A 14,070-nucleotide genomic window follows, 5' to 3' on the forward strand; every position below is an offset into this window, starting at 1 on the left:
TCTGCCTGTGTCTCTGCCTCTCTCTCTCTATGTCTATCTTAAATAAATAAATAAATAAATCTTTAAAAATATATATAAACAGGCCTCTGTTATTACCTGTTTTACTAGATCCGTATTTTTAAAGTACTAGATATTACTAGATCCGTATTTTTAAAGTACTAGATATAGAATGTCCAATTTTAAAATTTCTGTTGACCTATCCTACTCTTTCAATTTGTGAGGTGCTAAACAAATGTTGGGTATTAGTAAACTCTCAGTGGACACATCCCTTAGTTCTATCTAAATTCTCAAACATACACATTCCATTATAACACAGAATCTAATGTGTCATCCCCATGAAAATGTTCTTTGTGTAGACAGGACCATCATCCTTACTCCTCTTTACTTCCTTTTCCTTCATAAAGAAAAAAAGTTCTTCCCATTTTATGAGATTTTCCTGCATCAATGACAACCAGGAACTAGAAAGCTGCATTAGGATTTGGTCCTGAGTGGTTTGCTAGACTCACTCACTAGCTGGGTGGTTCACTCCAGATCCAGTCTAGAGCCCTGACAGTGAAAGTATACATTTAACTAGGTAAGGTAGATGTTTGGGGCACTTGTCTACTAGTGAATACCATAAAATTATACTGACCAAGGGGCCACACGTTAAGGACCCACAAGATCCAAAAGGGTATCCAAGTGACAGAAAAAGTTTGCACATTCACTTCATTTTTATAAAAGGAATAATTACAGTTTGAGCAGAAGATAGTTCTCCAGTTAGACTTAGGAGCAAAGGTAAGCTGACTTTCAGTGCACAAGACAGAGGATGTGGATGTGCTGGAGGCAAGCCTCAAGTCTTATAAGCAGGCTTTCACAGATGCTGACATGCAGCTCTAGTGGCACCCTAGAGAAAGGCCACCATTCTTCTCGGCCTTTCACAATGTCTTTACTGGAGAGAGAAAACATTCCTAGTGTGGCTCTCTTGGCTACTCATCCATTTCTCAAAACAAAATTATGAACACATGACAATAAGGTCTCAAGAACTGCTTTAGGAAGTTTACCTACAAACTGCTTTTTCAACAGTTTCCATCTCATGATGACAGCTGATTCTATACTTGGCCATTTAGCCTAATAGATAGCAAATTCCTTGAAATCTTGAGAAAAGTCAACTAAGCCATTTTGGTGTCACCAGTACAATGTGTGGTATGTGGTAGATAGTCTATGAACATTTACGAGTTGAATTCAATTTTACCTAATGGTAATGAATGTAAACAGAAACCAATGACATTGATTTGAAAAGGGGAGAGAGAGCAGGGATGTCTTGTAGATTCCAGGAAGCAAACATCTTATCCAAATACTTACTCTGTGGTGAAACCTCATTACAACAACCTCCACAGTATCTCCAATATATTTATCGTTTAAAAAATAATAAATACACTCCAAGAACAATATTCCTCATTTCTAGGACTAGAAGAGAGTGCTAAGTGTTTTGACAGTGAGTATGCATCAAGTAGAAGCATCTGTGAAGACAGTCAGGGGCAAAAAGGCATCATCCTGATCCCACACCATCTCCAGCCTTCCTGAGGGCTTCCTGGTTGCATCTTATTGGCCTTGAATGAAGAGATGGTTCACCAAGTTGAGAGTAGGGAGGGACTTGGAGGGTGGTTGTCACAGGGAAGCAAGGGTACACCTGTGAGAGACACAGATGCAGTGCAGCCATGGTTCCTTGCTTCATGGAGAAAACAGCACACTGTAAAGAAGTCCAGGACTCAAAGGGATGGGTGGTTGGACGTGGACCAGAGAAGACATTAGTTGTGTGAGGCTTCTGATCATAAAGAACATGTTGAAATCTGGGCAAAACATACACTCACTATAGGTCATCAGCTGTCACATGGAAATAACAGTGCTGAATATTCACTATAATAAGACATATCAGCAAGCTATTTCACTTCTATACGCCTTCTGAAATCTAGCTTCATCATTTCCAAGAGGGATGTGTGGTTTTGTTGTAAGCAGAGAAAAGAGAGAATTGTACAGTCAAAGCCTCCTTTTAAAATCCCATTTAGCTGAAGTCTTATGAGAGCTCAGTTACAAAACATGGCAGTTTACTGGGAAGAAAAAGAGAATATGCTCCATACCACAGGCAGGAGCCCAATGTTCTAGTTATTAGAGCTGTGGCCCAAGGTCAATTCTCAAGAAGCTTTTTAATTGTTCTGATGCTACTGGAATAGTTTTGATATTGCTCTTTCTGTCCTTACCAAACAGATCACATAGATTAATTACTAACTTCCTTGATTTGAAAAGTTGTGTTCAATGCAGAAAATGTAAAAACAAAACAAAACAAAACACACACACACACAAAAAAAAGTCAGGAAACAAATTAAAAATAACCTACAATATCCAAGGCCATACCCTACCTCTCCTAACCAATAAAGAATCATCCTGTTGAAGCTTGTATTTTTAAATAAGAAAGCTGTTGAAAGAGGTGGGTCTTGACTTACCTAAAATTATTGCAGCCAAGGACGACACCAACTATGTTCTTGCCTATATCGTGCACATCACCTTTCACAGTGGCCAGCACAATGGTGCCCTGGTATGGGTCCTGGAGAGTAAGCCAAGCAGCTGAGCATTTGCTGTGGTCACTTAGAGCAAGACACCTAATTCTCGGGAGCCAGACACGGGTCAGCACAGAAAGCACTTCCATATAACTAAGACAACTCACAAACAGACCCAGAACCCACGTCATGTGCTCTGCAAGTAGAAAGCTGTAAGCCCGAGCAGTTTGAAGGAGGCCTGGCTAGTTGGTTAGCTCAGGGAGTTTCAACCAGGGGTTTCATCAAAACAGTCCCATAGCTGAAGAACTTATCCTTAACTCCAAAAACACTGTCTGACAAATTTTAATGTGAGCAGTAAGAGAGGAGAGAAGGAGCAGAAGGAGAAGCTGGTGCGTGCATACCTCCCATCAGGATCTGAACCATCATCTCAACAGCCCAGTGCAGGGGCATTTAATTATATTTTGTTTCTTCAATACCATTGTTCTATGCGCTGTCAGCACCCCTTCCCCCAAGTAAATAAATAAATTGATTGATTAATTTTTAAAAAGAAAAAGATAAAAGAAAAAAGCATGCCAGGCAAGTGGGATTCTATGTCTGTCGGAGCCATTCGCAAACTCATATCAGTATAAGAATTCAGAATTCTACAGGCCAAAGCTGGCTGAGCTCCACCAGGAACAAAACAAGGTCAAAGCGTAATGACTGACTCTGGCAGTATAGCTAACAGGAATTAAATTGGATCAGGAGGCAGTGCCAAGGACATTACCAGTATACAGAAAAGAGTCAGTAAAGTGGTGTTCCAAAGCCAAACATCACTCAATTACTCAAGGCTAGGGACTGAGCTCTAGGGCTAGTGTGTAGCATGGTATCTTGCACTTAGTAGGAGCTCTGTAAATGGTCAGTAAATGAACTAGCTGGTTTTGTTTTGTTTTGTTTTGTTTTGTTTTTTTTAACTAGCTGGTTTTGATCTGAAATCGTAGGCTCTGTCTGAAAAACTACGTTCATATTAAAAATTCATAAAGCTACAACTTGATGGAAAAATCCCAGGATATTTGGATACTTGATAAAAGAGATCGTTGCTCTATTTTATCTTCCATGACAAGATTGCCAAGCCTCATGGTGCCTACCCCTCCTAATAAGTCTTTGAGGCCAGTTCCTCATAGGGCCCAGAAGCCTAGGACAAAATGACTTGCCTCTTCTTCCATTGTGCCAGCATGCGTCTTATTTTTTTCTCTTTCTTCTTCCATGAAAGGAATAAGGTGGCCAACAGCCTTCTTCATGACTCGAGCTGATTTTATAACCTAGGAAAGACACAGAGTCAGGTATCTACTTGATCTTGGATGGTTGTTAATACCCACTTGTGAAGTTTAGCACAAATTAAGAATGCAAGCTTTGACCTCAGATCAGCCACCCTGGAATCCACTTTTGACAGCAAACAAAAAAAAGAACAAGTTCCTTGTGGGGAAAGATAGTGAATGAGGTATAGCGGAAGGAAAATGAGTCTAGGAACTGCATGTTCTGATTTCTGTGTTCTGAAGTATCATCTATATGATACTTTTTCTCAGCCTAGAAGGCCATCTATCATTTCTCCAAGTTCTAGGCATCCTCTTCCACTATGAGCCCTTCTCAGCCTCCTCTTCTCAATCTACTTTTTTTTTTTTTTTTTTTAACATTTTTATTTATGGGGAACCCTCTTGCAGTGCTGGTGGGAATGCAAACTAGTACAGCCAGTCAAGTGTGGAGGTTCCTCAAGAAGTTAAAAATAGAGCTACCCTATGACCCAGCAATTGCACTACTGAGTATTTACCCCCAAAGAAACAAATGCAATGAAATGCCAGGACACCTGCACCCCAACGTTCACAGGAGCAACGTCCACAATAGTCAAACTGTGGGAGGAGCCTCAATGTCCTTCGACAGATGAATGGATAAAGAAGATGTGGTCTATATATACAATGGAATATTACTCAGCCATCAGAAAGGATGAATACCCACCATTTGCTTCAACATGGATAGAACTGGAGGGTATTATGCTAAGTGAAAGAAGTCAATTGGAGAAAAACAATCATCATATGGTTTCACTCATATGTGGAATATAAGAAATAGCGAAGGGATTATAAGGGAAAAGAGAGAAATTGAGTGGGAAAAATTAGAGAGGGAGACAAACCATGAGAGACTCCTGACTCTGGGAAACAAACAAAGGATTGTAGAAGGGGAGGTTGGCGGGGGGTTGGGGCGACTGGGTGACAGGCACTGAGGAGGGCACTTGATGGGATGAGCACTGGGTGTTATACTATATGTTGGCAAATTGAATTTAAATAAAATAAAATTATAAAGATTTTTATTTATGAGAGAGAGAGAGAGGCAGAGGCACAGGCAGAGGGAGAGGCAGGCTCCCTGTGGGGAGCCTGATGTGGGACTCGATCCCAGGACCCCAGGATCACGACCTGAGCCAAAGGCAGATACTCAACCACTGAGCCACCCAGATGCCCCTCTTGATCCACTTCTTGTTTGTTTGTTTTTTTCATAAAGGAATTTATTTTTATTTTTTTATTATTTATTTATGAGAAACAGAGAGACAGAGAGAGAGAGAGAGAGGCAGAGACACAGGCAAAGGGAGAAGCAGGCTCCATGCAGGGAGCCTGATGTGGGACTCAATCCCTGGACTCCAGGATCATGCCCTGGGCTAAAGGTGGTGCTAAACCACTGGGCCACTCAGGGATCCCCTCTTGATCCACTTCTAATGAAGGCTTGTGCTTAAGCAAGAATAGGGCCTTTTACAAAATTCATCAATAAATGCTAAAATTCACAACTGGAAGTCCGGTGGGAAATAGGATGTTTGTGCTGCCTCCAAGTTTCTCCTTATAAGTAAATACATGGCACAGAAACCTAGTAGACATCATAACCAAGTGATCAAAGTCCACAGAACCAGCAATGAGATACAGCAGCATTACGAGCCTCCTGATATGACCCACTGGGGATGGCACAGCCTCACTCTCACTCTTATTCTTGCCAAAAATGAGCAAACATCAGACAAATTCAAACCAAGGGATGGTCTACATAACAGGCACACTACTGAGGAAGGCAGGATAAAAGCAACGTGGGATCCTGGGATAAAAAGAAAACAGGGGTACCTGGGTGGCTCAGTGGTTATGCATCTGCCTTTGGCTCAGGTCGTGATCCTGGGGTCTTGGGATTGAGTCCTGTGACAGGCTCCCCACAGGGAGCTTGCTTCTTCCTCTGCCTATGTCTCTGCCTCTCTCTGTGTGTCTCTCATGAATAAATAAATAAAATCTTATTTAAAAAAAAGAAAAAAGATGGTCCTTCCAGACACTCCTTCTAAACACATTTAGAGAAAGAATGACCTAATCTCAATGTCTACGAGCTCTTACCAAAAGCAACACTTAAGAAATATACCTTAAGTTACTATTTATTAAAATACAAAGTCTTTTTCTTTTGGCTGTTAAAACTGCACCCAACACCCAACCTGATCTTTTGCCAACCTGAGGCAGAAACATTTTTCCAGCTCCAAAAAGGTCACCAACAACTTTCATGCCATTCATCAGAGGCCCTTCAATGATATTCAGAGGCCGGGGATATTTTTCCTGGTTTAACCTGGCTTCCTCAGTGTCCTCAATAATATGTTTTTCAATACCCTAGTAAAAAAAAGGTTAGGGAAAAAGAGTCACATTAACAACTGACTTAAGTCCAAATAGCCAATAAAGAATGAATCATGAAAATGCTTAAGACTATAGGTTTTAGATTCAGACTGCATGGGTTCAAATCCTAGCTTCTATCACTAATCTAAGCAATTTATCAAGTCTCAGTTTCCTAAATTAAAATGTCACATAGTACCTGCCTCAGGTGGTTATTGTGAGGATTGAATGAAATACCCTATGTAAAGTGCTTAGTTGGCTGTAGTAATGTAACATAAGCACTCCATAAAAGTACTCAGTAAAAGTGAGTTACCAGTGACAGAAGGAATGCTAGCAGTAAGTAAAGTTCAAATTCATCATAAAATACACTTTGCATCCTAGGGGTTTCACAGAGTATATGTTACTAAAGATATCTGTGCAATCAGCATGTTTTGTTACTGTAAAGTACACTCTAGGGCTGTGGGAGGAATGACAATGGGCAGGACCCTTGAGTGAAGTTCAAATCCATGAAGCCTCTGAGGACTTTTCCAGCATTCAATGACCAAGCCCTAATCCTCCATGTCCCCAGTTCACCAACCCTTGGATGTGGCTGGCTGATTCCATAACTTCAAATATGTGAATCTCAAAAGTTTCAAGAAGTTAAATGTGAAATTTGAGAGCCAAGAAAAAAAAAAATCCTCTAAAATTCTCAGACAACAAATGAGGACACTGAAGCTATGAGATTATGTTGCCTAAAATTCCAATTGTCAGCAGAAGAACCAGGACTTGTTTGTTGATCAAAAGACAGCAACTTGGTCTAGGAGAGCGTTTCTCAACCTTGGCACCATGGACACACTGGGCTGAATAATTTTCATGTGGGGCCGATCCCGTGAATTATATACAGGATGTTCACAGCATTCCTGTCCACTGGATGCCAGGAACACCTCCCACTCCCTATCGTGACAACTGAAAGTATCTCTAGCCACTGCCAATGGTGCTGGAGGTGGGGTGGGGGCCGGGGGCACATTCACTCAGGGGTGCTCTAGGGAATCACCCCTCTAGCACAACACAAGGCAAGCACGAGGTGCCTCCAGACCTCCGGTTCGCCTCCCTCAGCACTCCCACCACTCACCTTCACGAGGGCGTACTCAAGGCGCTCTTCAATGGGGCCATTCCTCCACTCATCAGTCTGGATGACTTTCTTCCCTCCTTTGCCGTGAGTCTGAGTTGAAATTAGGACAGACAGATAGGTACAATGGGCCCTTATTGAACTACATAGCAGCAAAAAGCTATGCCTAGCTTTTCTTGTATACTGCCAGTACCTAGCTGAATATGCAGCATGAATTAAGATCTTAACAAATGTTTGCAGGAAGGAGAGACAAGGAGAGGTCTAGGTCTTTCAGGATTTGACCGTGTAGCAGAAGGGCACAGCAAGGTCCTGTTCTTCCTTTTCTAGAAGAAAACAACTTCATGGGGATGCCTGGGTGGCTCAGTGGTTGAGCATCTGCCTTTGGCTCAAGGCATGATCCCAGGGTCCTGGGATAGAGTCCTGCATCAGGCCCTGCAGGGAGCCTGCTTCTCCCTCTGCTTATGTCTCTTTCTCTCTGTGTCTCTCATGAATAAATAAATAAAATCTTAAAAAAAAAAAAAAATAACAACTTCAAAGGATTTTCAGGGCAGTTAGAGACGCTATTCCCTACATGTGATGGGCCTCCAGAGCCTTCCACAAGGAGCATCATTACCCACAAAGAGAGGCTGTGGAGGTGCTGAGTCAGACAGCATCTGGGACGTGGATATGCCAAGAGCCGCAAGACATAGCCTATGCTCTCGAGGACTTTGCCACATCCTAAGGGAGGTGGAGGGGCAAGCCATCAGAGAAAGCACATGCCAGGTGCGGAACATACTAGTGGATGGTCAGACCACTATGTGATACAAACTAGACCGGGAATGTGAGGAACAAGTCATCATCACAAACCAGGATGGAGAAAGACCTGGAATAAACAGACAGATCCAGCAGAAGCACACAAAGTGAAAGAATCGTGGTCCATGACGTGAACTGCAATATCTTATCTGCTTTCTCCATGTAAACTGGTGGCATCACTCACCCAAAGCAAAAACCTAAGTAGCATTCTGAAATACTCATTCATTCCTCTTATTCGGTCACTCACCGAGTCCTAATGACTACAGTGCGGCCGAATTTCTCCCTGCCCCATTTCCACACTTTCCAAGCCACTGCCTATCTCTACAGCCCAAAATCACCCCGGTCTCCAGTGCACCTTCTGTAGCCAGAGAGAACTTCTCCAGCTGCAAATCTGATCAATCCACCCCCACAGGAAAAAATTCCTAAGTATCCTATTCCTCTCAGGACACATTACCTCTCTTTTCTGAGGCTGCTCTCCATGCCATGCAAGGCGCCAACCCAGCCCTCTCTGGAGCTCCATCTTCTGCCAAGCTGAGCAAGTTTAGTATCCCATGCATTTCAGCCCCTTGCACCCTCCACATCCCTTCACCTGACATCCACTTACTCAGCACCGGCTCCAGTGCCAGCCCCCATCTAGATGGCAAATGTCCCTGTCCTGGCAGGAACCACCGCCCGGCACTCCAATACCAGACCCCAGGCTGGCTAACTCTCACTTAGCTTTGAGGTCTCCCCTGACCTGCGCCTTCTGGGAAGCCTTCCCCAACCACCTCTACTTCTGGGTTCTGCATTCTCACAGCATCCTGCACCTGCCCTATCCCAGCGTGGACTGTGCTAGGTCACAACTGCCTCCAGTATTTCTGTATGTTTCATCCAACTGTAGGCTCCATGGGGGCACATCTCTCTTACTGCTTAGATCCTCTATGGTCAGTGAAGTGCACAGCACAGAACAAGAGTTCAGTAAATATTAGCTGAGTGATTTAATGCTGAACAAAGCCAGATTTTCCAGAGCAATGTTTAGGCAGGATAAGAGAGGCCAAATCAGAGAGCACCAGAAATCCATGCTATCCAGTTTGGATTTAACCTTCCATGCAGTTGTGGGGTACGAGGAGTGCAGGACAAAATTCAAAGTTCTGAAGCTTCAGAATAATAAAGTAATATTTTTAAGAGCACCCTAGAAGGGGGAGGAGATTTTAACAGTCCACGATAAAGGCCTGGACTACAGTGGTGATAACAGGGAGGAAAGAAAATCCAAGCATAAAGACATTAAGTGACAAGCAATGTGTTAGAAGAGAGAGAAGGCTGGGAGAACCCCCAGAACTGCATGGCTGGGGTGCTAATGGCAATACTGAGGACACAAGGGCTTCCTTGTTTAGGCACGGAGGCAGCCTAAACATCCGTTGATGGCTGAACAAATACAGAAAACATGGTATAATACTATCTGACCATAGAGAAGGAAAAAAAAAAAACTAGAGCTGCATGGCCCTGCAAAAAGAAAACAAAGAGGAAAAGAGACAAGAAAGAGAGGAGAGGAGAGCATCTGCCTTTGGCTCAAGAAAGAGGAGGAGAGGATTCTTCTGAAGCTCACATTCCTCTCATTCAGTACTTGTGACGCACCACTTGCCCTATAAGCCACAGCATCAGGCCATTTCTACCCGTGGGACAGAGTCTGAGGAGTACAAACAGGGCAAAAGGATCTGGTGTGTTCACAGAAAGATCCCCCAGTGTGCAGGGCCTCTGGGGCATGGAGGGGTCAACATTTATGGGATGATGAACAGTGGCCAACAAGGATCCAGGGAAGGTCAACAAAGATTTCTCCAAAGCATAAAAACTATCCCATCTGATGACCCTGTTTCAGAAAATCAATACTTAAGCAACTATTTTAGGAGTACAACCTTGCATGCTGAGCCCACCTTGCTTTCCAACTAGTCATTCGACAGAAGATTCTCCACGATCTAAGTACAAAATGCTGCAGAGGGGAGACCACACACCAGACACACTGTGGACGCTCACTGAGCACAAAGTCACCAAGCAAACCAACCAGCTACCTGTCCTATGCAGCTGTCTATCCTTGTCTCTGTAGCTACTGCTCTGGAGTATCTTCCTGCTCAGGGGGTCCTCCTGGTGACCTGTGCTTTGTTCCTGGCACACAGAAAAGCTGGACAGGCATCAAGGGGAGTATGGTGCTTGGAAGAAAAGGCAAACAAGACTGTGACCTCCAGGGGCAATGAGGAAGATGAAGGCTAGACAAATGATCAAATAACTTTTTTCCCAGAAAAGCATCAAGAGTATTCTCACAACCCAAGGTCATTCAGGGGCCACTGTATTGACAGCAGAGATCCTTCCAGTCCAAATGAGGGAGGCGAGGAGAGAGAGGGAGGGAGGGAAGAACTCTATGGAAATCATATGGTACCATGACACCTGGAACTTTTCATTACCAAAACTAATTTACTTACCACAAGTCAGCCTGTGCCAAGCTAAAATAATTATTTTTTGATAAACCTGTTAACTCCCCCAAAGTGGGATTAGAGAGCTTAGAAAGATCAGAGAAAACTCTTTCCAGCTTTTCAATAATGTATCACACAGGAACCTGGGTGCAGACTTCATCATTTAATAACAAAAAAAGATCATTCCCTTATAAAGAAAAAAAAAAAAAAACCCTCAGCCTTTATTTACCTCTTAATAGCACTGCTTTTTACGTTCCATTTGCACTTGGTACATCCTGAGAAATTGCTACCAAGCTGGCAACGACTGGGACTTATTAAAGTATACCTGTTTTGGTTATTAATTCCCTTAATGGTAACAGAAGTCACCTTTGAACGTAGACAGCCTACTTGACAGAGGGGTCAGTGGCTTGTAATAAGTCCCTGTGGTTACACTAAGAGGGAAGAAATTTCTGGTAATAATGGACTGTTAAGCTCTAGAGATGGCTATTAAGATCTCCCTCAGTGTGGCTATGCCCCAGGGGCAAAACTTCTTGACATCCCAGCATGACACACAGAAACAAAAACTTGTACACAAATGCTAAAAGTGAACTGACCCAAGAGGATGACTGACATAAAATACACAGTCAATAAAACCTTATGTGAGAAGAGTCTGACAAATAAGGAGCTTGAACTTTTCTATGTGAGAGAGGGGAGGAAACAACAAAACAGCACATTGTGTGGGTTAAGAACTCTCTACAATGACTTCATGCTTATAGAAGCTGCCACGCCCCTCTGGCCTTCAACAGAACCCACGTGAGTTATGATTCTACTCAACAGAAGACAGGCAAGGAAGAAACCGGGTAGTGTTCCACACTGAGTGGCCATGCACTCTGTCTAAATGAGCAGAAAAAGCCCTGGAGAGAGAGAGAGAAGTCTAGAGGCTGTTTCGTATTCAGTGAGCCCCAAGAGACAGAAAACAATTACATTTGCAATAGTCAAGCCCCAACACATTCTGTCCTAGGTCCACAAGAGAAATCAGAAATTTTTTTTTTTAAAGATTTATTTATTTATGATAGACATAGAGAGAGAGAGAGAGAGAGGCAGAGACACAGGAGGAGGGAGAAGCAGGCTCCCTGCCAAGAGCCCGACGCAGGACTCGATCCCAGGACTCCAGGATTGTGCCCTGGGCCAAAGGCAGGCACTAAACCGCTGAGCCACCCAGGGATCCCAGAAATCAGAAATATTTTTAAGGAACTGGAGGGGAGGGTCCTTTGCTCACCACACAGTCTGAACCCCACCAGCTCTCATGCTACAATGGAGCAGAAGTTGACAGTTCTGCTGGAGTTTTAATCAGACTGTAACACAGAAAACATTAACAAAGGGACAACATCCTTGGAAGTGTTCTACCACTTTGCCAACATGCTTTGTGAGAAATATGTCTTCCTTTGCCATGGCTCTTTGCAAAAAATCAAAAAGTTTTTTTTAAGGTAAAGATTTCACCTTTCCTTAAACAATTTCAGGAAGCAGCCCCCATGACAGATACTTAATGTACCTAGGACTGCTGGACACTTAGTAAGGGGGAAACAAGGAGCCAGTTTTTGGATTAACTAACACATTCACACGTCTATACAACAAATGCGTACAGACCCCAAGCCTTGAATTGTGAACCTTCCCACGGATGGAACAGATCCGAACACAAACAGGCACACATATGTAAACACATTGCAATGGGTATCAGGTAATAAAAGCCACAAAAGAAAATCCAAAATAGTCTATTTAAAATGAGGTAGAAAATGTTTCTTAAAATGGAAAGATGCTGCCAATATGCTGCTAAACAGGTTACCCAAAAGCATCTAGAATAGAGGTCTATTATTATAAAAATGTATGTGTGTGCACGCACACATGTGTGAGGACATAATTATTTTGAAAATAAACCAAAATCTGTGACTAGAAAGTCATAAAAATCTCAATAGTGGTTAACTTTAGGTGGTAGGATCCTGAGTGATTTTCATTTTCTTCCTCTGCTTATCTATATTTTGTAAATTTTCTAGAATTAATATATGTTACTTCAGTATGGGACAAGATCAATTTTACATTTTAAAATAAATTTAAAGAAACCTAAATTCAGAAGCAGGGTGGCTATGCTCTGCTTCTGCTCCCTCACCCTTAACTAAAACACCTTCTCTTGGACTCTCTGTAGAAATCTTTAGTGATTCAAAGACATGATGAGATACTTGTACTACTATACTACTCTACTAGCAAAGGTCTAATAACTGGAAGAGGGTGATAAGTTCGAAGAGAAAAGCCTTCATCAGAACACTTTTCTCTCTACCTGAGCATAGCGTAGGAGCTTCTCCGTAGCCTCAGGGTCTTTATTCCAGATGAGGTCTTCACAGAGCTGGAGGAGTTCCTTATGGATGTCATCATAGACGGGGAGGCTTCCGGCATTCACTATCCCCATGTCCATACCAAACTAAGGCAAGAAAAAGGAAAAGAAAAGAGAGAATTTCCAGAGATACTCTGTATCAGAGATAAGCAAACATTTTTTGTACAATATATTTCAGGTCGTGGTCTCTATCACAACTTCTCAACTCTTTTACTGTCCTATAAAGGTGACCAGGGACAATATATAAAGCATGAATAAGACGTTCTTCACAGAAATTGGCAGCAGGCCGGAGTTAGTCTATGGGCCATAGTTGGTCAAGCCCTTCCCCATGTAAAAGGTGCTTTCGAAGGGCAAACAGGTATTCTACTGTACCTTGATTGCATGGTAAAGGAAAACACCATGCATTGCTTCTCGAATGGCTTCCATGCCGCGAAAGGAGAAGGACAAGTTGGAAAGACCGCCACTTACTCTGACTCCAGGTAATGTTTCCTGGCAAAAATTTAAAAATGTGAAAAGATCTCCTTATTTTGCCAAAAGCAGCAATCATATCCCTTAAGCTTAACAGAAAAGAGTGGAAAGTAAAAAACATGAATTTCGAAGTAATCCAGAGCTTCCTGTAGGTAGACATAAACCAGAACTTGCCACATTATGGTATGACATAGCCTGCCATTCATATGTCATACACATACACATACACATATGCCATTCATATATCATACACATATGGTATGACAGTAGCCTGCCATTCACTTGAAGGTTTCCACAGCCTAAATGAAGCAACTCCTTAATTCAGCATGAACTTGACTAATTTTAACAGGACAGAATGAAACTGTGGCTCCCAGCACACCTTATGACAATGTCAAGTATTAGCATGCACGTGGGGCAACAGGAACTCTTACTTACTATTGGTTTAAGTACAAACCAGCTCAAGCACTTAGGCAGATAGCCTGTCCTATCTACTCCTGTGACCCAATCATCCCACTGCTGGGTATATGCTACAAAGAAACTTGTGCATGTGCACCCAAATTACACATATGAGAATGTTCACAGCAGCACTACTCACATTGTCCTCAAACTAGAAACAAACCAAATGTCTATCAACAGTAGACCAGTTAATTGTGGAAGAGTTACACAATGAAATATTATACAATAAAAATGAACAAAGTACAAGCTACGA

The 14,070-nt window shown here is 42.5% G+C and overlaps 1 protein-coding gene across 7 annotated transcripts in view; it reads right to left on the reverse strand.

Annotated features, from left to right (window-relative positions):
* The window catches only part of MTR (5-methyltetrahydrofolate-homocysteine methyltransferase), a 108,629-nt gene that overhangs the window by 32,764 nt on the left and 61,795 nt on the right, over positions 1–14,070 (reverse strand). For all 7 annotated transcript variants that reach the window (XM_077894381.1, XM_077894386.1, XM_077894380.1 and 4 more), the window contains 6 exons: positions 13,266–13,382; positions 12,840–12,980; positions 7,296–7,385; positions 6,032–6,184; positions 3,725–3,832; positions 2,481–2,581 (listed from right to left, as the gene is read on the reverse strand). In XM_077894381.1, the coding sequence (XP_077750507.1) occupies positions 2,481–2,581; positions 3,725–3,832; positions 6,032–6,184; positions 7,296–7,385; positions 12,840–12,980; positions 13,266–13,382 (710 nt within the window). The remainder of the gene's footprint in view (positions 1–2,480; positions 2,582–3,724; positions 3,833–6,031; positions 6,185–7,295; positions 7,386–12,839; positions 12,981–13,265; positions 13,383–14,070) is intronic.

Source organism: Canis aureus, chromosome 4 (genome assembly GCF_053574225.1).
Source record: "Canis aureus isolate CA01 chromosome 4, VMU_Caureus_v.1.0, whole genome shotgun sequence".
NCBI classification, from domain to species: domain Eukaryota; kingdom Metazoa; phylum Chordata; class Mammalia; order Carnivora; family Canidae; genus Canis; species Canis aureus.